The sequence below is a fragment of the Centruroides sculpturatus genome, unplaced genomic scaffold, assembly GCF_000671375.1.
Source record: "Centruroides sculpturatus isolate CEXI.00-Female unplaced genomic scaffold, Cexi_2.0 scaffold589, whole genome shotgun sequence".
NCBI classification, from domain to species: domain Eukaryota; kingdom Metazoa; phylum Arthropoda; class Arachnida; order Scorpiones; family Buthidae; genus Centruroides; species Centruroides sculpturatus.
In genome coordinates this window covers 454394-480051 of record NW_019384972.1, presented here as the reverse complement: position 1 = coordinate 480051, position 25658 = coordinate 454394, and the positions used below count along the sequence as shown (strand labels likewise).

Sequence of the window (25658 nt, the reverse complement as noted above, 5' to 3'; positions counted from 1 at the left end):
AACAGAACGGTTTGATAAGTTTTTAACATCACAGTTCTTTCTTGTAAACATTTTAATTGAAAATAAATGGCAACACTAAAACCTATTCCTTCAACAGCGTCATCTGCATTCAAATGAAAAAACTATTTTTGTAAATATTTCACACGATGGAGAGGAGGGATTCGCATGATTTGTTAGAACAAATTAATAAGGAAGAAAAGAAAAAGAAATCAGAAAAAATATTAAGTAGAGAATGCTATAGAATGTTTAAAATTTTAATAAAAATAAATTTACATGTATATTCCACTGCGATACCAGATATTAATAAGGAGGAACAGAAAAATTTACCTGAAAAAAGTGAAAATAAAGTCAGTGTACCAGATTTTAAAACATTGGCAGAGTATAGGTAAATATTTACTAATAATAATTATCAATATGATTTATAGTGTAATTATATTTAACAAGATACTTATTGAGTTCACAATTTCATAATTATTTCATTTTATTTTTATGAAATTAACAGTGTATCTTAACAACATTTAGTAAAACTTTAAACTAATATGTTGAGTTATCTTCACGTGACTAGAACATGTTTATAAACAACAACGTGACAAACCTGATTTTTGATTAAAGTCGGACAATCTGCCAAATTATTGTCTGGCTTTAATAAAAATTAACCTAATCATAGCCTGATAATTTGGCAGATTGTATGAATATGTTCATATTAAAATGATATAAAAAACAACTATCTATTATATGTAATTAATAATAAATCTCACATTCCCGAAGCCTGGCTGTAAGGTCACAGACACAAATGTAAATAGTTCTTAAAGGAAAATGCTCAGGAGTGTGAGATTTGTTAGCAATTATTCCAATAAAATAACTTTTTATGATGTTTATAAGAGTTTATCGATTTTATTATCTATTTATATTATTTTAAGATGAATTTAGTCAATTCTTCTTAGAATTAGAAATTATACTTTTGTACTGTTGAAAGATATTTAAATTTTTAAATATTTTTATGATTGAAACAAAGAAGAATAAAATTACAGTATGACTGAAAGCATTATTCAATTATTTATATGAGTATAGACAAAGGAAACATAATTAAATATATAGGGCAGGGATGGGCAACAGTTTTTGCCCAGGGACCAAATTGGAAAGAGAACTTTTTTCACGGGCTGAACCAGAGGCTGCCCTAGGAAGATTTTGAGGTGGTGTGAGATCTCGTGGTGTCACCCTGTAGAGACTAAATTGCACATAGAGATTACAGATACATTTTTCAGATTATCATGCTTTATCAACATTCTATGCTGTACTTAAGAGATTTGTAATGGCAGGTTAACTCTAAATGCACACAGTGAGTTGTTGACTTTTTTTTTTTAGGCGTCAGAATTTTTCATCGAGCTATTCGGATTTCAATACCTAATGTTGAAAGATTGATCGCGGGCCATGCCTGATATAGGGTGTCTCCTAAATTTAAATCCAGACTAATAACTCAGAAAGGACTGTCAAATTCAAGTGAACAACATTGTTTTATACATTGTTGGGTGTGGACTATTCATTGGTGCATCAGTTAATTTCTTCCTCCTCCCAGAAAAGAGGATTATCTCAGCTCCTATTGTATACAGAACTACAGTTCCAACTGTAAAGTTGTAGAGCAGGTTGAAATTAGTACATACCACATTTTATTCAATTAAAAAAGGATAGAGGTTTTGTCGTGCACTCTGAAAATTTGAAGAGTTGTATGAGTTTGGTTTCTCCATAGTACTAAGCTTCTTTGTAAGTGTTTGCTTTTCAAGCTTTATATAGTTTGTGATAAAACTGTCAGTGAAAAATATATTTTGGTTTCATTAATTCAGGATCTTATAGGACAGGAAGAAGGCTAGAACTTGAAACTTAGAGTTTATTGCACCTGGAGGAAGTAAAACAAATGAAAAAGAATAAAACAATATTTCCACATCATAAACATACATCTAAGCAGAAAATTGCTTTATCATGTTATACATCAAAAAACAAATACTTCCATTTAGCAGTGTATTAAATTGCTCAATTGTCTCCATTAACAGCAACATGTGTTAGTACTTGTTCAATTGATTGGCGAACATGTTTACTATATCAAATTATTATGCTATAGGACTGTTTTTGAATGATAAAAACATTTGGACTGTGGAGGGATCTGAAGACTGTCTTTAAAAATGCCAATAGTATTTAAATTCGTGCTGGATTTAGTAAGGTTTATAATATTGATACCAATGACCAATTAGTGACCTGTTTAAATGTTATTTTTAAATTCAGTTTTGAATTTTTGTTAATATTCTAGTTTAATAATGATCAATTTACATGGCATGCTCCTCCTTCCAAATAATAATCTTAATTAAAACATTCTCTTAGTTTATTAAACTGTGTATTTGAATACTGCTTCAGTCGTAAATATTTATTGTGTTATTCAAATAGCCTTTTGTCCATTGTCTTATTTTGTGTATTTTGTGCTAGCACGTTTTTTCCAAAGACAGACGTATCATGCTGGATTAAATAAAGAACAGAATGACCTTGAGACCCACAATTTGCAGAGTAATACTATATATTAATTTTATGATAAGTTTAATATATGAAATGTTCTTATTTTTTGGAGTTTTGTTGCATATGTATATATGTTGTGAAGTATTTATTATAAAATTAATAATGTTCATGCATATCTGTAAATCCTAAAAAAAAAATCTATGTATTAAGACTAAAGAGAAACCTGTTATGTTTGAAATGCATATTGTAAAATAAATACAGAATTATTCTGCAAATTACGTTTCAAAGTAATTCCATTGTGTTTAATGCATAGTTTGTGTGCTTGCACAAAACATGCAAAATAAATATTTATTCTTATTGAATTTTAATGTTTTGTTTTACCATCAATACAAGATATTTTATGATAGTCGTAAATTACTAGGTATTTTCTAGGAAAACAACTGAGCTCTGTGGCATAGAAAACTAAAACTGTTAAAAAAAAGGGTTTAAAATTGATCTAAGTCTAAAATGTCATAGAGATCAATTTAAACTGATAACAGTTGGAAACTTGATTGACATGTAGCACACAACCAGTTTACAATTGGCATACATAGACATTACATAATGAGCTTTGATCTTGAATATCTCAGTCCACTGTCAAAATTCCTGCTTCATCATGAAATTGACCTTGCTGAATTGTATGTATTTGCAAGAAAATCATGTTTAGTGATCGTCCAGTTGCTTTAAAATTTTATCACAGGCAAAAACACTTTCTGATTTACACAGAGCTCCACTCAACAAAACAGTCTATTTTATTATGATTTAGAATACAGTGTTAACAATAATCTTTAGTCCTATTGATTATTCACAAAATATAATTAAAAAATATGCACAAAAACAGAGTTATAATTTCATACATAGTAAATGAATACTTTGACCTGATTTGGAATGAAACAAAAAAAAAAAAACACCTTGTTCTCTGCAGTTAATACTAAGATGCTATTTTTAGTGGTATGAATATTGATCCATCTATATAATCTGATTTAATACACCTTTGCCACTTTCAAAAATGTGGAAACTGGAAATGCAGGTTAATTTCTTACTTTGCATATATTTTAATGGAATGTAATATAAAAAAGAAAACTATAAGTTAATAAAATAAATTTAATACAATTTCAAATGTAATCAAATATGATGGATGGAGAATTTTTTTGTGCGCCATGTAGTAAGCATAATTATCTTTAAAAATGTTTTTATGTTATATTCAAGAATATTTGTTTTATAAATATTCTTTAATTAGAATAAATGTAAAGAAGCTGGTTGAAAAGAATGATCAGATGATAAACTGAATATAAGGATAAGGAAGAAAATGTACTGTTTGTCAGCAATAAAATTATTTACTTGAACTAAATACATGCAAGTACTTTCAACATTTCAAAATGTCATCGTAAAGTGAAGAAAGAATATATAAAATTTACATAATGACTTTTTATAAACTTACATATCAAGAACATACACTGTATTTGTTTTAATATAGGTCTATTAATTCCATTAATATATATTTAGCATAATTTAACTCTCCAACTTTTGGCTTTGTACAACTCTCATCATTCTGTTCATAGAATAATGATTCTTTACTAATTATCTAAAATCATTTTTTTTAATTTTAATTTCTCGTTATAAATGCTTTAATGGAACAAAATAATGTACAAAAAGAGTTCAAGTACTTTTGAGTACTAAATACTTATTGTCACGAATAGAGATTTGACAATAAAATACAATAAAATTAAGAAACAGAACGTTAAGTGTGTTCATTCTTTCCATGTGCAAATCATTATTTCTAGTAGCTCAAAGTCTTTGCTCTTTAAGTGTGCTATCTTTTTTCATTAAAGCATTTCTCTTTTATTATTATAATAACTTTATCATTTTTGGATATTAATCTTACACTTTAATTATATTATATTATAATTAAAATGTTTCAAATGCTTATGTGAAGGAACAGAACTTTTTAAGTTTTTAAGTTTAACAATATTACAGCAATTGGTAATGGAAAAGAAATACATAAAATGTACTTTCTTTCATATTATATTTGAAGAATACTTTTTTTAATATTTGCTTACTGTGGAATTATATCCTGTTAAATAAGTCAAATTTTAGAATTCTGTTTTTGTTTATCATTTTTTATTTTTGTTTTGTGTTTATTTAACAGAATTACAGGTATATTTAGTTATTTTGGGATGCTGTTGACAGTGCTGGTTGTTGGCTTGTTTTTTTATGACTTACTGCTACGATCCACAATTCAACCATTTACCATTAATTGACTTTATTGAGGATGTCTTTTTCTACCGTAATACTTTCTTTTTTAATTTTGTTTTTTTTATTTATTATTGAAGGAGTTGAACTTAATCCAGGTCCAATGTCTCGTACACCACCTTCTCCTTGCAATAAAGCTTCAACTTCTGTTGGTAAACGTTGTCGATCTCCAAGCAAACCAACATTGAAATCATCTCGATTGGATGATTATTTTGCATGGCAGGCTATTTCTTCTCAAATTCCTCAGAAGATTCTGTATTCTTAAGGAACGTTTTGATACCATTCTATTGAAATTGGAAGAATTGTCATCGAAATTTGACTGGTTGTCTAATTTATATAAGGAGTATGATGAACGTCTAACCTGCCTGGAAGAAGTTACTGAACTTTTGACTTTTAGAACTGTTTGTATGGATAATTTTTCTCTTCAGAATTATTATATAAACTCTGTATACAACGATTTGAAAAAAAATAACATTATCATTTCCAGTTTCAGTGGTAACAATGAAGAATTAGTTAATAATGCTAATTGCTTTGTTGAGTTGTTTAAAAGACAGAACAGAAGTCTATTCCTTTTATTAACAGTTATCAAATATTGGGAACTCTGCTTGTATTGTTCAAGGTCTATACTCAAGCTGACAACAGATTTATTTTTTAAAAATTTAAAGAAAATTCAGGAGTTGCTGTCCTCGTGCATTAAAGTTTTTGATGATTTGTCATTTAGATCAAGACTTAGATGTAAAAAATTGTTTCCTTTTTTGCAGAGCTAAATTTTTGAATAAAAAAGCATTTCTGAAAGCTGATTGCTTGATGGTGACAAATTCACTTACAATTTACAAACAAATGAACTGCAGAAGATTCATAGTTTTTTACACAAATCCAGTCAAAAGGATTAATTAGAACAATTGCTAAAGAGAGGGATAAAACTTTAGTAATGGGAATACTGTCTTGGAATTGTCAAGGAACATTGGACTTGACAATGAATGACCAAGAGTTTATATATTTTTTGCAAAATTATGATTTAGTTGCTTTCACTGAGACTTGGTTAACTAATTCCTATAAACAAGTCCTATCTTTCTTGAATCGAGATTTATTTTTATACGAACAATTTGCTAAAAAACCAATTAGTTCTGACCATCTGTACGGCAGTCTCATTCTTGCAGTTTCCCATAAATTAGGTTCTTTAGAATTGTTGTTTAACTCTGACGATCTGATAGTAATTAGATTTAATTGTAGGAAAAACTTTTGTTCACTTAGTTATAGTTTGATAATTGCTCTTGTTTATTTGAGAATAGATCTTTATATATTATTAGCTAAAATGGAAGATTTGTTAAGAAATTTTTCTCAGGATGATATAATTATTTTAGGAGACATGAATGCTAGAATAGGCGAGATATTGGATAATTTTTACACCTGGTTTAATACTAATGTTTTAAATTCCTGAAGATCTAATGATTTAATATTAAATCAAAGAGGAAAAGGTTTTTTATAATTAATTAAGTTGTACGGATTATATATATTAAATGGTTGATGTATCTCAGACCAACTGTCAAAAGAAAAGTAAATTTAGCCAGATAGTCAATCTGTTATAGATTTAATAACAGTAAATGTGAATTTATTAGACAGATTATTACATTTTAGAGTTATTGATATTTTTAATTCTCATCATTTTCTGATTTCAATATCGTTTGGATTTATGATGGATGTTGTATTGACTCGGAAACTTCCAAAAATTTGTTATGTATGGAAACAAGAAAGATTGAATAATTATTTATCTCTTATCAATTTGTTATATATTTTGGTTAAAAGGACCTTTCTGTAGGATGCGCAGAGTATCTATGATGAACTATTGACAACCTTGTTAACTTCATCTTTACAATGTGAAATGATTAAGAAAAATATTTCTTTATTATCTAATATGACGATTTTAGTCTCTGTAATCCAAAATTATTCTTGGTAGACCAATCTCACAGCAATCGTATTGGCAAATTAAGTTCATTTTGTAATATAAACTTAATTTGCCAATACGATTGCTGTGAGATTGGTCTACCAAGAATAATTTTGGATTACAGAGACTAAAATCGTCATATTAACTAATATACAGCAAACCATATATATATATTCTTTATTATCATTTGAGAGACAATGGTTTGATCCTCAGTGTCTACATTTAAAGAAAACAAAGAACTGAGTATTACGAATGTTTTGTAGAAATAAAACTAGAAATCTATTGGACAAATACTTCAAATTAAATAAAAGCTATAAGTTGCTGTGTAAGGCAAAGAAACAGATATTCTTGGCCAAATTAAACTCACAACTATTGAGGACTAAAAATACTAGAGATTTTTGGTCATTAGTTAATAAATTTCAAATTAAGAAACCATGTGAAAATGCTATATTCCCCTCAGATTGGTTGAATTATTTCAGAGAATATTTTGCTGGGCTTAATACAGTAATTTATATTGATTTAAGCTTTGGTAATAATTTTCGTCTTTTGGATGATTCTATCACTTTGAGTGAATCAGAAAATTAAAATCATCTAAGACTCCCAGTCTTGATAATATAAGGAATGAAATGATAAAATACCTTTCTACAGAAATATTACTAGATATATTGCATATGTTTAATCCCTTTTGTCTAGTTGCTCTTTTCCTTTATCTTGGAAATAAATCACTTTAAGGATGATTTACAAGAGGGGAAGTAGGCAGACTCCAACTAATTATAGACCAATTGCTTTAATTAGCATATTTAGAAAGGTTTTTTCAACTGTAATGGCAAACCATCTCTGGAATTGGATGAATGAATTTAATACTGTTACATCTCTCCAAGGAGCACTTATTAAAAATAGAGGTGTTGAATACAATTTGTTTATTTTGGTTGGTCTTATTCAAATGTCACCTTCAAGGAAATGAAGGAAATTATGTACTGCTTTTATTGATCTCAAGAAAGCTTACAATACAGTCTTATCATGATTTGTTATGATATAAGCTTAGGAGTATTGGTCTTTCTGCATTTTTCATTAATTTATTTAAAAGTCTCTTCTCTAATACAAGATATTTTATAGAGGCTTTTTCATTTTGTACTGATTATGTTGAGTCTAATAGTAGAGGGTTACCTCGCGGAGAACCATCGAGTCCTATCCTTTTAATTTTGTTTTTGAATGATCTTCCTGACCTTCTGAGAGGTCAAAGCTCTACGATAGCATTGGCTTCTCATATTGAAATTAACTGTCTTCTTTATGCCGACGATGTCCTTCTCTTGGCTAATTCAGCTTCTGTGCTTAGGGAAAGACCCAATCTTACTTGGAGAAAATTGATTGGCAGTTAATTCAGAAAAGGCAAGGCTTATGATTTTTTGTAGAGGTAGTAAACTTAAGAAACAGACAATTTTAGTTTAGAAACCCATAAACTAGAAATTGTGTCAAATTTTAAATATCTATGTATTTATTTAAATGCTAGAAAAAAGTGCCATGTGAAGAAGAAATAAAGGTTTACTTGACGCCAGAGCTAAAATCTCCAATCTCATCAAGTTATTTATTAAAATTAAAGCATCTTCATTAAATAATTATTTTAGATTATTTGATTCCTTGATTGGACCAAGTATTTTTTATGCTTTTCCGGCTTTGGGTGGTTTCTTAGTAGACAGATTTGAGACAATACAGTTGTTCTACTTTATGCAGGTGTTCCATATTAATAGATCTGTCTGTGGACTTCACTATTAATTTATCAATAAAATATTTGTTTCGGTTTTGGAGGAAACTTATTGACCTATCGGAAGATGATTATCGAAAATTGATATATACAAGATTTTCACGGATAAATAGTAATTCTTTTTTGAAGTCGTGGTTTGTTATAATTAAAGAATTATTAAATACTAATGGATTGTCCTCTAGTTATATGAATTTTTTAAGTGAAAGTTTCGTTCCTTCTGAATTATGATCGACGACTAAGAGATTTATGTTGGTCAAAAGGTGTTCATTATTTGAGTGAAAGGGATGGGACTGGAATTTTTCTTAATAGAATGTGGACTCCAGCACTATATTTATTATCTAATTTGAGTTACAAAATAAAGTCCTTTGCTGCACAATTCACATTAATTATTTTACCGTTTATGTTTATCAAAAACTTATTTAATGTCTTGTGTGATGCTGAGTGTTCTTTTTATGGAATGACAGTGATGAATATGAGAAAACACCTTGATTCTTGTAATATTCTTTTGGATATCCGAGCTGCTACACTGACATCTGATTTTTGTTATCAAATTTTATTCTGTGACAGTTTTGCCATGTTAACATTACATAAATTATATAAATGTTTTGTTCATATATCAAATTTAAAGTAACAATGATATTTAACCCCCTTTGTAATAACACCCGTTATATCAAATAATGAAGATTGATTGAAATTTGGTTATTTTCAGATTTATTTATCCGGAATTTTTGCCCAACCCGCAAAGAAATCGTAGACACAAAATTCGTGAGTCTCTAGAGAGGATGGATATGTTAAAGCGGAGATCTGTTCTTGAAATTCCAGAGTTTTACGTTGGTATGCTAGCAAAATTTTTTCATATAATTATATCTTTTTTAATAAAATTTGTTTTGTAAATTGTAATAGCATGAATAAAATATAAATATAAAATTCAAATAATACATATGTTTTCATTCTTGTAGGTAGTATTCTTGCAGTAACTGTATCTGAACCTTGGTCACCTGGAAAAACTAACAGATTTGTTGGAATTTGTATATTGAGAGAAGGGCATGGATTAAGAGCCAGCTTCATACTTAGAAATGTAGTCGATCATTTAGGTTTGTATTCAAAATGATAATATACATTTTTTACACTCTTTTCAAACTGCAGTTAAATAGTAGTCAAACATTGACAAAAAAAACCTTTAAAATGCAGCTTTTTATTAACTAATTGAACATTTTTGGCCATTTGAATGACCTTCCTCAGGAATAAAAATTGAATGATTTTGATTTTTATAAAACGAAGTTTGTTACGGAATGATTTTGAACGTTTGAATTTTCGTAGCTGTCTAGTGCGCAAGCCCATAAAAATACAATATGTATGGGTTATTTGTACAAATATATATATAAGCGACATATAACTATAAAATAAGAATAAATACCTAAATAAAATATAAATAACTGAAATATTAACACAACTGTGCCTAATTCCTTGACCGTTTGTTCCTTTTTATACTAAAGTATTCAGATTATGCCTGCTCTCAATTCCGCTGAGACTTTACTCGATTCTCTAAAGTTTATTGCTTGTCCTTCCTGTTTAGTCTTGTATATTTGCCATGCTTCTGCGTATTTAACGTGTCTCTTGTCCTGAATCTTTTGTATTATTTTAGCTCTTTCCCAATTCACTACTACCTTTTTTGGGTCTGCTATAACGTACATCGCTAGTGCAGTGACTGGCTGTTCTTTCTGTACATTCCTTTTATGTTCTTTTAACCTTTCTTTTAATGACCTTCCTGTGACAGTAAAACTTTTTTTGTCGCCTTTCGTCTTGTATGGGTATTCTATAAATTCCTGCAATAAGGCTCTGGTCTATATCTTTTGTCTGTACATAGCATTTAGTATATTGTTGGATTTCTTTTAAAAGTTATCTTTTTGTTTGTTGCAGCTCCTGTTGCTTTGTAAATATTGCTTAGGGTGTTGTGTATTCCATCACAGTGTATTCTTGTATTCTTTCCCATTCATTAATTTCATTAACTTCTATTTTATTAATGATGGCATTTACCACCTTCTGGTTGACTCAGAATTGCCTAGCTAGCTCTTTAATGTGCTCTAATTCTTTGATTCGGTCTTGTACTTTGCTGCAGTATGTTTATGCTCTCTTTATAAGTGCCTGGAATGCTGCTAATTTATAACTTGTTGGATCGTGGGAGGTCCATGGTATTAACAACGGGTTATAGGTCTGCTTTCTGTACACTTTTGTAGTAATTTCCCCTCCTTTCTCTACTTCTATTATTATGTCTAGGAAATGTATAGTTTTATCATTTTCTTGATGTAGCTCAAGTTCTAGGCCAAACTTGTTGGAATTGACGTCTCTGATAAATTGTTGTATGTCTGGTTTTTCTTTCCAGAAAATGAAGACGTCGTCAACATAGCATGCAAATATTAAGACATATACTGAATATTTTGGTATGATGGCCTTCTCTAAAGTCCTTAGGACCATCTTGTACAAAGCACTGGATACAGGACTTCCCATTGCCACTCCTCTATGTTGAGTGTATGTTATTACTTTAAAATTAAAAATCGATGAATATTTAGCAAGATGTGTCAGTTCTAGTAATTGTTTTTCCGTATTTTCTGCATTTCCGATCTTGCTTATTAGGAAGTCTCTCGGATGACAAAAACATGGCTATAGTTTTATTGAAGGGTATAAAGCTTTAAAGTCTAAACCCGTCATGTAACTTCCTTTTTTTAACTTCATATTTTTCAATTTCTGGAGCAATTCTAGTGGATGTTTTATGCTGTACTTGTGTGGAGGCATGTGCGTGTTAATAAAGTTTTTGAGTAACTGTTAGTAGGGGAGCATCATTTTTATTTAAGTATTTATTATTATTGTACAAATATATATATATATAAATGATATATAAATATAAAAGTAACTCGTATATATTTTTACGGGCTTGCGCACTAGACAGCTATGAAAATTCATATGTTCAAAATTGTTCCATAACAAACTTTGTTTTATAAAAATCATTGACTTTTATTTTTTATTCCTGAGGAAGGTCATTCAAATAGCCAAAAACGTTCAATTAGTTAATAAAAAGCTGCATTTTAATGGTTTTTTTGGTCAATGTTTGATACATTTTTTAGATATGTAAAAGTTATATTTCATTTTACAATAATAGAACTAGTTTCTATTAATGTAAAATGAGGAGGAGGAGGAAAGAATTAAATCTACTTATCAGGGATGTGTACAATTATCCATTTGGAAAGAACACCATATGACTCTACATTTTGTTAAGTTCAGTCCTTTATTTACACACATTTCTGGATACAATTTATATATATAATATACTACTCATCTACCAACTTTAGTCACTCTTATTATATCTCACTCCAGAAGGGGAGAGTAAGACTTCTCTCTTCCTTTTAAGGGGATAGTCTGACCCTGCTCCCTTCTGTCATGTTATTTCAGGTCCACCTTCACTAGGGCACATGACTAATTACATTACTTATGCGTAGCAATTTCTGGCCCATCTGGTAAAACCAAATCTCTTTTGTCTTTGCACCAAACCTGAAAAACCTACTTGACAGGTAGAAATAATTAAATGTTCAAATTTTAATATTTCACTATAAAATATAAGCTTTTAGCAATTTATATTGGTGAGTAAAATTCTTAAAGAATCTTAGCAATGTTAAGTTCAATGACATTTAACATTAAATCTTTTACATTTTAAAAATTAAAATATTCTCTGTTAAATTTGTAATTTCCAAGTAACTGTTACTAATCTTAAAATTTTTGACAACTACTTAATTTGAAATCCTTTAGACTAGGTAATTGAATTATATATATTAAAAAAAAAATGAACTGTAATGAGAGCTCACTCTACTTTCAGTGTGATAGAGAAAATAGTTTTGCTTAAGTTTATTGATGACTTTATAATTTTCCAAAAGAATTTAATTTTTTTGAACTGACATAGATTGACAGTAACTAATAGGAGTCATTCGAATAAGAATGACTCCTATTAGTTACTGTCAATTAGTACTTTCAGTATACCAAAAAATAAGAAATAATTTTGATGGTGACAGACACCTCATAGAGTCATATGAAGTTACTGAGATTTAAAAAATAAGAAAATGGTATTTTTTTTTTCATAAATTGGTAGATATAAAAATATATTACAGTGGAACCTTGCTTAATGAGCATAATTCGTTCCAGAATCTTACTCATAATGCGAAACACTCGTTAAGCGAAACAATTTTTCCCATATAAATTAATGTAATATATGATAATGCATTCCATGCCAAAAAAATACTCAAATATTTATATAATGTTTATTCAAAGAAAATTATACAATATACATTGTTAAGGAGCGTGAATCATCATCATTATCATTTCTTCTAGCATGGAATGAACCAACCTGGAATGCAAATCTGATTTGCAGAAAACAAAAAAAAATCACAGATAATATGTCTGATAAACACGCTAGTCTTGGGCTATGTAAAGGCTATAGTTAAATATTAGAAATTAATTAATTTGACTAGAGATAGGCAGTTATGCTTCCATCTCTAGTCAAATTAATTAATTTCTAACATTTAACTATAGCCTTTACATAGTCCAAGAATTTGGCATATTGTTTGGCATGTTTATTATATCAATATAATGGACTATGGTTGTTGATGTTTATATGTAATATGTCTGAACACGAGCGACACTAAGATGCTAGTGGAACGAGTGCTAAACACAGACTGATGGAGCATGCGCACAATCTGGGATTTTCCCTCTATCCATCCCTCGTTAAGCGAGTCAGTTTTTTACAATTTGTTTTGCTCTTTATGAGAGGTTCCACTGTAATTTATTTACTTCAAAGTTTGTAAATCAGGTTTCAATGATTTACAAACATCTATATAAAAATATTTTTGCTAGTTTTTAATTTTTCAGAAAGTATCAAATTAAAGAAATACTGAAGAATTTTTCTTTCCTAATTAATTATTCCATTGCACTTTTTTTGGTAAAAAGTAATCTCCTCATAGAAATATATTTTTAGCCCAATGTCGTACGGCAGTTGTTGTAGCTTTATTATTATATTTTTACTTTATTTACAAATTAATTGTGTTTAATTATTTTAGATAGAAAATTAAATGATTAGAGTATAAATGATCTGATCCCATGTATATTATCATAATTTTTGTAAATATTCTTGAATTTTGAACACTTTTAAAATATGTTCAAAATTCAAAGAATTTAGATAACAAATAATTTTTCATGTTTAAAGTTTTCAGTCTAATTTATAGACCATTATTAGGATTCTTTCTCTTTTAATGAACTGATTATTTTTAAATTCTAATTTAAAAATTTTCTATTCAAAATTAAGACAATCCACAAAAATGTTGAAAAAGCATGAACATACCAAAAATATTTATGGTATTGGCCTTAAACTGGCTGAATAGTCTAAAAAATTTTTTGTTTAGTGTTTGATAAATTCTGTAAACTACAAAAGGATTCTTCTTTATTTATCATATTTTTTGCATCAGTGTTTTTCAATCACCAGTCTACAGAAAAATATAACACTAGGGCAGTTGATTCTAGATTACTATTTAAAAGTCATCTGTAGTTACTGTACATACTTTGTTATGTGCAGGAATTCTAAATAAGTTAATAAATATGCATAATTTATAGTTGCATATAATTACTAGTCTGCAATGAGAAAAAGTTGTGAAACCTTGCTTTACACAACTGAAACATTTGATAAATTCAAGCATTGAATTTCTTCTGTAGGCATAAAAAAAATTTAAGATTTGCATAGTTTAAGTTGACAACAGATTGTTTTACAGAATATAAAATTCTTTGTGTACTATATTATATATATGTAATGATTTATTACAATAATAATTTTCCTAAAAAGTAACATATTTCAATTTTAAGTAATTAAGAAAATAGATTGTATTATCACTGATAAAATTATATTATTGTAAAATGAATTTCTGTGCATGGTGTTAAAAAACATCATTGAATATATATATATGATAAATAGTACACACATTACTAAGTAAAAATCCTTAGTAGATATAAGTTTTGACCTCATCTACTTAGTCACAATGTGCATGGAAATGGAAGTGGTATGGAACATCTATAAATATTAAAGTAAAGATTTAGCAAGATTATATTCTTTTTACATTGTATGCAATGTGAAAGGGGAGGGTCTTGCCAAATCTGTAACTTTCTAACACTGTTTTATTTATTAAAATGATGTACATGATTTCCAAAATTAATCAAATTTAGAATCAAATAATAATACACTTTTGAAAAAATAAGATATATATATATATACACACACACACATGGGACTTATACTGTAAGTTGGCTGAGTGCTAAATCATTCCTAATTGGCACTGTGAATGATCAGCATGGTTATATATAAATTTATGGTAAACTACAAATACTGGTAAATTAATTTATCATTTATGATCATCATCAAAATTGTGTTTACTAAGGATTTTTACCCAGTATGTACTGTACTATCTGCCATATAAATGGCTGAATTGATTTTGTAATATAGGATGTTAAAAGAAAGCATATTTTTATTCATTTTCTTTAAATTACACATAACAATAAACTTTTTCCGTAACTAAATACAAAGTATATACCTTTTTCCTTTCTTGAAAAGGTTTTTTTAATAAATTTATAGAAACAAACTGATAAGGTGATTTTAAAAAGTATATCTAACAAATTTTCAATGTTACAGACACAAATCAATTTTAAATAGGCAACAGAATAAATAATTTTAAGTTAAGTGTTGTCATCTACCAAATACAAAAATTTTTAAATATTATATCATTAGCCTTCTACACTGGGGATCCAGGTTCTTATATCTCAGACCTTTGTAATTTATCTTGAGTAATATTGTTAGAGTTATGATTCCTTATGCAGGTCAGTCCCAGCCGTAATGTGCAGAATTGTGGCTGGCCGCATAGTTTAATGTATTTATGTTCATCTTAACCAATTAATCAATCAAAAAATATTTCATATCACAGGATACAAATAAAATTATTAACAGTGACCGTAGCAAAGTTTAAGTTACAAGTTGACAGATATAAGTTTTATTAGATATTTTTAACATTTGATTACTAAATCCATGTAATTATTGAAATGATATATTTGCATGTATAATTTTAATATTTAAAAATATTATGCTTGAATATGGCTGAGTGCTAAATCATTCCTAATTGGCACTGTGAATGATCAGCATGGTTATATATAAATTTATGGTAAACTACAAATACTGGTAAATTAATTTATCATTTATGATCATCATCAAAATTGTGTTTACTAAGGATTTTTACAATTATTGTATTAAAAGCAAGCATTTAATACAATAATCTGTATTAAATGCTTGCTTTCAGGTAGATAACTGTTTAAAATTTTTCACAAAGAAATGATTATTGATAAGAGTATATCAATAATCATTTCATTTATTCTTATTTCTCTAGGAGTCGAAATTAGATACGATTTATATAATCCAACGATACGGAAGATCGAAGTGTTAAAATTGGAAAAGCGATTAGATTTTCATCTAGTATATTTGAGAGATGCAGCACCCGAATACAGTACATTTCCATTTGATATGGAAGCCGAAACACGCACCGAAGGAGCACCCGTTCCAATTAATCCAATGAAAGTAAGTGTCAATGGTTTTCATATAAAAATGTGAGCAATTATTTTGCGTTCAGTATTAAAATTATGAGAACTTATATTTTATGAACGATGCCCAATTCTGTTTTTTACACAGTAGATAGTTTTTTCAGGAACACATGTTAATTAAGATCTGGAACAAATCTTCCTTTACAATCTTAACAAACCAGCAAAAATAATACAATAATCTGTATTAAATGCTTGCTTTCAGGTAGATAACTGTTTAAAATTTTTCACAAAGAAATGTTTCTATCCTGTTTTAGGACAGCTTCAGCTTTTTAACAAACATAAGTAACTATTTCAACAGTTCCAACAGTGACTTATGTTTATTCATAAGTTGTCCTAAAACAGGACAGAAATGTTTGTTTGTGGAAAAATATAAACAGTTGGCTACCTGGAGGTAATATTTGATACTAATATAAAAGGATGTTTGCTTCAATTTTACATAATATATCAGAAGGACAATAACATTGTAACTGACTAAAATTTGTGCAAATAATAATTGAAAAAGTCTAATAGAAATTTATTTTTTATGATTTCTGTATTGAAAGAACAGGTCATTAAATTTTTGCTTACTGTTTCATTCAGAGGATAAAATTAGAATAAAATACTGATTGGGCAAGCTAGGTGCAAGACACATCTAAGTGTGTGGTGAAAAACAGTCAAATATGTAGAATTTGCCTTTAAGGTTGCTATACATGCTCAAATAAATTTTAAGAATTTTTTAAAGCAATTTTCTAGAAAAGGAAGTAAATAATTTTATTGAAATTTGTTTTTTTACTTCTTCAAAAATGTGTTAGATCAAAATATGGACCAGAAAAAATTTACGATAGCAATATACATCTGAATTTCAATAGAATCATTATTCCCAAAAGACAAATGTAGTAGTAGTAAACAAAATATTTTCGAATTGAAAACAATTTTTTAATCAACACTATTTATATATTGCATTTTATAAGATTATGATGATAATACAGTAGAACCCCAATTAACTGAGGCAAATCTGTAAGTTAATATACCACTTTTCTTATATTCTTATAGTTTATACAAGATTTATTATGAGTGGCTGATGCTAAAGTGAATTTTTTTTTTAACTTGCTTTGTGCCCTGTGAATATTAAGAGGATCTTTTTTCCTCATTCACAATGAGGGCAGATGGGTGGTGAGGAACGGAGTCCAATATATCAAGGACATTGTGGAAAAGAAGGGAGGAATTGCTATAAAACGAAAATTATTTTAAACTTTCTTTAAAAAGTTAACACATATTACAAAATGATTGAAGGACTTTGTAATTACTTTTTACAAATATATATTTTTATTTTTATACATGAGCTTAAGTATATAGTAAAGGTAAACAAAGACTATACATCCGTGCCGTGACATGACATTTGATGATAGAGAAGCTGTGTTTCTGTAAGAAGCAGACTTTCAGGGACAATCAGTCAGTGATGGTCTAGGGTCCATTCATATTTGTTAATTAAAAATACATTTAGAGAAGTCTACAGTTTTTACTGGCTTATCAAACAAACAGATTATCTAACGCACTTAATTATATTGAATTTGCTTATTTATTACCTCTGTTATATTAGATTCAACAGATGCCATATGTCCTCTAAATGGCAATTCTTGCTTCGTTAACATCTACTAATTTAGATATATTATATCTATTAGCCATAACTTTGTTATAATTTTCAATATTTATTTTATATTGTTTACTAATGTCAAATTCTATTCTATTTTGATTTCCAAATTGTTTCAGTTTTACTAAGAAAATCATAAATCTCGCATCGATTCTGTTCTTTTGCCACCTTTACTCAAATTATTTAATCGTCAAAGCCATTTTATGTCTTCATAAACTTTATCATGAAAATGTCGAACAAATTTTTTTGTTGATATATTTATATTTAATTTAGGCATTGGCCTTTCTCTTTTAATAATGTTTACATGGTCTTGAGCCAAAACTTTTTAAAATAAATTTTCAATATCACAATTACATTCTAAAGGGCTAAAATTATAAAAACTTACTTGTTAAAATAAAATGTGTGATGGATATATATTTTTATGTACGTTTCATCACAAAACTAACATTTAATATTTAAAAAGTAAAGAATATTTTAAACAATCCACTTAGTTAAAATTGCTCCCTACCAGTGGCTCATGGATGGAATCAGAGACAATTTTGATAGGTGTGCAGTGCGTGCGTGCATGTCAAATCCTGAGGGTGCCGGTGCCGATATCAATTAATGTCAAATGCCTCTTTTGTCGCATCACTCAAAAGACATGACAGGATTGTTGTAATTTGTTAAACTTAATAGTCATTTGTTTTCTAACTAATTCGTTTTAGGACCGGGTGTCTACGAAAATTTCCAACTTTTCGGTCACTCTCATTGAACTGGAAAAATTTGTCTTTATTACATCTAATATTACAAAGAAATCAGTCCCCACTATGTTTGGTTAAGCTTTTGTTTAAGTGAAATTCTGGCTCTTTCATCAGGGTTTTATTTATGTCCCCATTCTCTAATTGCTTAAAAATTTGTTTTTCCACTTTTTTCCCGAGACTACAAATATTTAAGTACAAAGTAACCAGTTTCAACTTATTTCTATTTAAGAAGTAGTTAAATTCTAGAGTCCTCAATATCAGGTGAGGTAGCTGTTAAATACATAGTTTGAGTATATGTCTCTTTACTCCAAATCAATAAAACCCGGTAGACTTCCTCTCAGCTATAAGGTTAGTATCTAAGCCCCTCTTCAGTGAAAATGCTCAGAAGACAGAGCAACACTTTTCTTATTATACAGGTACATTTATATGACATTAACTCTGATCTTTTATATAAACCAAAAAACACAAGTGTGTATTGGATGACCCTAGTACAATAAAAACCAATCATTTTCATAACTCTCATAACTTTTAAAATGGTTAACAGAACTAATAATTTTGATCTATGGTGCTAAAACTCATTTTGCTTCAACCAATAATCACTTTTATAAAATTCCTCCCTTTTGTGTCCATCGGCAGTCCAGAACAAATTTATATGCGGAGATGCTATTCCAGTTTGCATATTGTTACGGGGCCGTCGTCTCCACATATAAATTTGTTCTGGACTGCCGACGGACACAAAAGACAGAAGGAAAGCAAAGAAGTTCACAAAATTTTTTGTATTTTAAAAATTAAACACCAATAAACTATAAAGTTTATTGATATCCTTTTGAAGTGTTTGAAGGAAAAGGACGTGAGGTGGAGAAGTTGGTAGTGTCCTGCCATATATCATTAGGCTATAATTTGGCAATAGTAATTATAAATTATATAGCATAATATATGGCAGTTGAAGGAGAGTTACATTCAAACCTTGGACTGTAAAATGTCGTTATAGATCATTTCCTGCATTCCAACCTAGGAGCTGTTTCGATTTTTCTGATGAACATTGAGAAAGCGTTCAATGGAAAAGCAGTATAGCAGATTATTGCTGGACTCTACAGCAAGACAGGAAGAAAACATGCCATTAAATGCTTGTTTTGTTCTGCATTAATTTATTTGTTTTTAAATGTATAGAATTACGAAAAAAGCGTAATTAACATATATATACAGACAAAATTTGGTTTGTTTTGTGCTGCATTATATATACCTCAAATTAACACATTTTTACTCTTCTGATGATTTATCCCAGTATTGGAAAGTTATTGATTTTTTTTTTTTACCCCTTTTGGACTACAGTATGGCAGCTTCGTTCTAAATACAGACAGACTATAGAATGCATCACATTCTTTTCCTTCAAATTAGGTCTTCAAAAGTTGTCTTACTTGGGGACCAACAAAAATTCCCTCATTTACTTTTTCGAGGATTTTAGTATTCTCCACCGGAACAGGAAAAGCAATATTATTCTGACCTTGTATGTTTGCTGCACTATCCAGTTACTTTTTTACCATGTGATGACTGGTTCTAGCTCGACTGCTCCATTCACATGAGGATTAACTAAATTCTACTGTATTTATGTTACCACTTTTTTGCTCAAACAACAGTATCTTTTAACAAAATCTGTGGATAATAGAATATTGACTTCAGTATGCTAAAAATACATGTGAACAAAATTTAAGTATCAGTAACAAGTACTAATGACACTTCCAGATGTCTAAAGTTTTTGGCATCATAAAACATTTTCTATGCTCAAAAATTGCTTCTTATTTTGAATGACCAGTTAGATTCCTTTTGTAACATTATATTATACATACAAAACATCAATTCTGACACAATACTACAATAGGTTGTGATGACTTATTCAGAGAGAAGTATATTCATCTAGAATGACAGAAAATTATTGATTATCATTCTTTAATCGCCAGTGAATGAGTATTGATCATTAGGAGACAAATGTTCATAAATCTTATTTTGAGTAGATGTATAAAAATGGTGAAATCAGAACTTATTTTGCTTGATGTGTGAGAAAAGTTTCATAAAATAAAATTGAGCATCACACAAGTTTTAGAAGAATGAAAAAGCCTCTTGACTATGGTCCACATTTTAAGACCAGTTGAAACAGAATGAACTTTGTGCAGGTTGGTATATTAGCTCATCAACACAAAAAAACCTTTTTTAATATCCCAGTATGAACAAATTTAAACAAAACGAACGTTTTCGACCATAAACTTGGTCTTCGTCAGGCTAATGGCCAGTATAAATTCGAACACAGTGTTTATAAATTATTTTTAAATTCCAAAATATTTAAATGTTGGAAAACGATTTTTACCGTACACGTTAGTAAAGTGATAAAAATATCTTTACATCCACACACATGGGCCTGCTTTGTATATAAGATATTTTTATCACTTTACTAACATGTACGGTAAAAATTGTTTTCCAAGATTTAAATAATTTGGAATTTAAAAATAATTTATAAACACTGTGTTCGAATTTATACTGGCCATTAGCCCGATGAAGACCAAGTTTATGGTCGAAAACGTTCGTTTTGTTTAAATTTGTTCATACTGGGAAATTAAAAAAGGTTTTTTTTGGTGTTGGTTTATCTTCCCGGAAGTTGTGCGAGAGGTTGTTTTAGTATGAATCAAGAAGAGCTCAAAATACTGTTGTCCTTTGTGATATCGCCACAATTCCAAAGCTAAAAATTAAGAAATTTGAATCTGGAGAATCTGGTGATTTCTACAGATTCCTTTAAAGAAACATGCTCCTTCCATATGTACACGGCTGTTTTGTGAACACAACAGTGAATCTCTACACATTACTTACATACATTGGTATGAGAGTAATGTAAATGAAGATGATGACAAAGGGGAAGATTCCAGAAAATGCCTCCATCACAAGATTGAATGTTTTTGATTCCAATTTATCCGACTACTTATCTAAGTTTTCTGTTTTTAGACCAAAAAGTGAATTTGCAATGAATGAAGCACAAAAAAAGAGAAGAAAAAAATCCCACCAATCAAGTGGATGACTGATAGGTTATTGAGTTAGATACCAGCAAAAGTATGTTTCCCTAACATTAAAAATAAAAGTTTACTTTTCACATATTGATTTATTTTTCCAAAGTCTGCAACTATAAAATTTTTTGTTCTTTGCAAATTTTTACTCAGATGTGGTAACAGTGCTTGGCGTAAATAATTTATTAGTCTTTAAAATGATACTACCTATATTTTATGAGTTTTTACATGGGTCATTCAACGTCCTTGTTGTAAAAAATTATATATATAATTATTTTTTAGAACAAGGACATTGTACTATATATATAGATCATTGATTATCCAAATCAATTGGGGACTGGGGTTGTTCAGAAAATCGATTTTTCAGACAACCAATTATGTACGAAAAAATATATTAACCTATCCCGTGTTGAAATTTGTTCAAATCCTCTCATGGTCGCACCAGTGCTGCCAGCTAAAACACGCACACCAACAAAAATAATTTTGGAGAGCCCATAGTCAAAGATTGCAGTGCCACAGCACTAGTGGAAATTTAAATTTGCCGACCGGAAAACTTTTGGTTAATTGACACTCTACTGTATATATATAATATATCATATAATTTCTACTTACTGTATTTGGTAGTCTGTGATCTTATATGAGTGTGACATCACTGAACTAAACAATACAAAAAAATTTAAAGTGTTCTTATAACATTAATTTATGAAATGCACATTTTATAAACAAGATACTTGCATAAATTATTTGTCTAAGAAAAATATCAGTTAACTATAAGTAATTTATCAATTTTAATTAACTTTGTTTTCAAAGTTCATCGAAACAATCGCCTTTTATTTGTTTTCACATTCCAAAATACGTTCCTTGGCGATCGAGCGGCCCAAGTTTGAAAAAAATTCCTTTGAAATATCCAATTAAAAATTAAAACGTTAATTGGATAAGAAATGATAGTTGTTTTCTCGCTCAAATTTTTATCCGTCGAGAGATGCCGGTAATACGTAGATTTCGAGCAGTCCTCTGGCAGTGTCCTTGCAAAACATTTTTGATTAATAATTGATTAAAAGATGACCATTTCAATGGACTTTATATTAGTTAATTAAAATTGAAGACAAAAATTTACATCTGTCTAATTAAGAAAAATATGATTAGAATAAATTCTAAGTGAAAATATAATCTTGAATTAAAATAATGGAAAGACACTGATATTCTATAATCCTTTTCAGAGAGGTTTTGCAGTTTAAGATGTTTTTGTATTAAAATATAAAAACATCTTAAAGTGGACCGTAATCCTCTCTTCATCTACGGGTTGTCATCGCAACCGGTGTTCGACACAAGCGGTTTAGATGACCAAAAGAAAAATTATGAGTTTTTAGGTTAATTCAATTACCATTATAAGATTTTTTTTTAATGCTAAAGAAAATAACGCTATACAAATATTTATCGTCAATTTAGGTTAAATTAAAGCCCCCTCCCTGGTACGCTCATTGGGAACGTTTTGAACTGAAAGGAATAGAGTACGAACTTTCGGAACTAGATTACAGAAAAGCAAAACAACACGAAAAGCCCTGGGAGAAATTCGACTTGATGAAAGAATACAGAGAAAACGTTCCCGAAGAACACCAGAAAGAAATCTGGGAAGAAGTCCACCAACATCACATATCTCTAAGTCAGAAACAGAAAAAAGAAAGACGTAAAAAGCAACTGTTGAAAGCCAGAGATAATTAATTATGTATTAATGAAGATGTAGTTTATTAATAAAATTAAGCCATATATAAACTCCATAAATTGTTTTTCTTTTTGTAGTAACAATTCATTTACTTATGATTACCTTTGATTCATATTTAAAGTGTTCATAAAAATCTTTATGAACAATTTTAATTTAAAAAACCTCTTATGATGGAGATTCACAAATACGCAATGTAATCAATCTATTTAAAAGACTTAACTGCTAAGTGTAAGAACTCGTCGTCATTCACTTGTAATTGTTGCAGGCAAGGGCATCAGAGAATGGCCGACTCAATAAAGGCTAACAAAAATACAAATTTGAAACTGGATTGGATTAGTATCAATATGTTGGGCTTTGGAATGTCGGTTAGATACTGGAAAAATGTAATCTCTCAATTCTACAAATAAAACTCTTGCCATAATTAATCAGACTGCTATTATGGCATAACAACAACCTGATTAATTAGGGCAAGAGTTTGGATAAGTATCAATCCGTAACCAAGCTTTTGTCGGCATTACGGGATTTGTGCATATTAAGAATATCTCAAACTCATTGGGGCCGTGTATTTTAATGATTAAATATCCTAGTAGTTTTGCCCAAGACTGATTTATTCCGTTAAACTTTTTATCATCTTCCATTCTTTTATTCAAACAAACAGTAAAGAGGCATTTGTGAAATCATCTCTGGACCCTATATAGTAGATGCCTTTCAAGAGAATTAAGTGAAGCTGATATAATACAAACTGTCATTCCTATTAAATGTAGTGTGCAAGTCATACAATTTTTGCATGTTCGAATCCAGTTTTCTGAAAATTGGGAATAATTGAGACTCTTAATCAGTTTGGACTGAAACTTAAAAAGTGAAATTAGTAGTGTTTAGTGTGTTAAAAAAAATAATTAAGCATAATACATGAAATTAATGTAAAATAAATGCTTTTACAACAAAAAAAAATACATACACAGACTTTTTTCTGATAGACTCAACTTATTCAGTTTTCAACCCTGTAAAAAAGGTATGAAATGAATACCTCATGAAAGTCAAAAAATAAATGTATTTAATTAGTACATTAATGATTAATATTGATTGAAACAAACACATGAAATCTGGTTTTGTGATGCCAGTCAGTATACCAAGTGTTTCTGTTAAGTTTTTACCTTACTACCAAATTCTTCCAGAACTAAGTTCTAATTACTTACATAATTCTGTAAGTAGTAAGTACACCATAATTGCTAAATACAGCTTTATAATTTTCTTGATCTAGTGATACTCAAATGCCTCATTTTGCATCTAGTTCTGATGCGCAGTATCACGAGTGAGAATTTTTGTAAGATAAGGCACGGTTACCGGGCCACGAGAAATGGACATACGGTGATCAGAGCTCTGGTTATGCCACAAAATACTAATATTTTGTCTTAAAAATACTGGACAAAAATCTGCATACTTTGGTAGCTCTACTTTTGTCACAGTGTAAAATATAAAAACTTTTTTTTTTTTTTTGTATATGAGAACCGCCAGGGAGGTTGGGGTCAGTCGCACCTCCCTGTTCGGCAACAGGTCGTTAAACCTGCTCACTGTCAAGATGGCTATTACTGGTCCTTAGGGTTGGGACTCTCAAATGTCGGTCGAGTGGAGGGAGAGTATTTGGGGTCGACGATAAGGTGAAGGCCGTATACGAGTAAAGGAGTCTACCATTTTAACAAATAAAACAAAAATTTATTAAAATGAACAATTTTGACAAAACGACTACACTGATCTCGTTACTAAACTGCCTAAGAGCTCGAGAGAGAGTTTACACGCTTTTTCATACCTCTTTGTAGGTTTCCTTGATGATTTTAGTCCATGTAGGCACTTAAATGTCCAATAAAAGGTGTCTTTGATCAAAATGAGCACAAATATAAAAAGTTTGTGACTCTGGCGATGATCGGATATCGATGTTCGTAGATCGCAATTTCGGCGGGTTCGGGGATTCGACTCGATGTCGTTGGTCCGGCATTTTGTCAAGAGACTCCCCCAAGAGGGGGTAAGAAATGTCTTTTTATAGCTTTCTGCGGGAAAATTCCATCACATGATCACATGTTAACAAGCTAAAGGTTATAGGTGTTCCAGGGACCTAAAACAAGTGACGAAATTTGGATGCTAACTATAAACTTTTGTGCAAGTCGAGCTGCAAGTTATGTGAGAACAATAGAATGTTGATAGTTATGACAGGAAGGTTTACACATTCCCGGCTAAGATCGTTTTTTTCTTCCAATTCGTTACATAAACGAAAGTGAACTAATTAAAATTTTAGTTAATAAAATTCCGGATCTCACATGTAAATCAGATTTAAAATAAAATCTG

General features: G+C 29.5%; 1 protein-coding gene across 1 annotated transcript; it reads left to right on the top strand.

The window, feature by feature from the left end:
* The first annotated feature begins 284 nt into the window (after positions 1-284).
* LOC111632633 (39S ribosomal protein L19, mitochondrial-like) lies at positions 285-23367 on the top strand. The gene is made up of 5 exons (XM_023377129.1): positions 285-385; positions 9211-9335; positions 9461-9595; positions 15965-16152; positions 23045-23367. The coding sequence occupies exons 2-5, from the start codon at positions 9284-9286 to the stop codon at positions 23315-23317; spliced, it is 648 nt and encodes a 215-aa protein (XP_023232897.1). The 5' UTR covers positions 285-385; positions 9211-9283; the 3' UTR covers positions 23318-23367.
* Positions 23368-25658: the final 2291 nt, after the last annotated feature.

What these genes read in the sequence shown, in the direction of transcription:
- LOC111632633 (XM_023377129.1), top strand. Translation starts at nt 9,284, where the DNA reads ATGGATATGTTAAAGCGGAGATCTGTTCTTGAAATTCCAGAGTTTTAC. An exon ending in AAATGTAGTCGATCATTTAG is followed by an intron (nt 9,596 to 15,964) that starts GTTTGTATTCAA and finishes TTATTTCTCTAG; the next exon opens with GAGTCGAAATTAGATACGAT. An exon ending in TTCCAATTAATCCAATGAAA is followed by an intron (nt 16,153 to 23,044) that starts GTAAGTGTCAAT and finishes TCGTCAATTTAG; the next exon opens with GTTAAATTAAAGCCCCCTCC.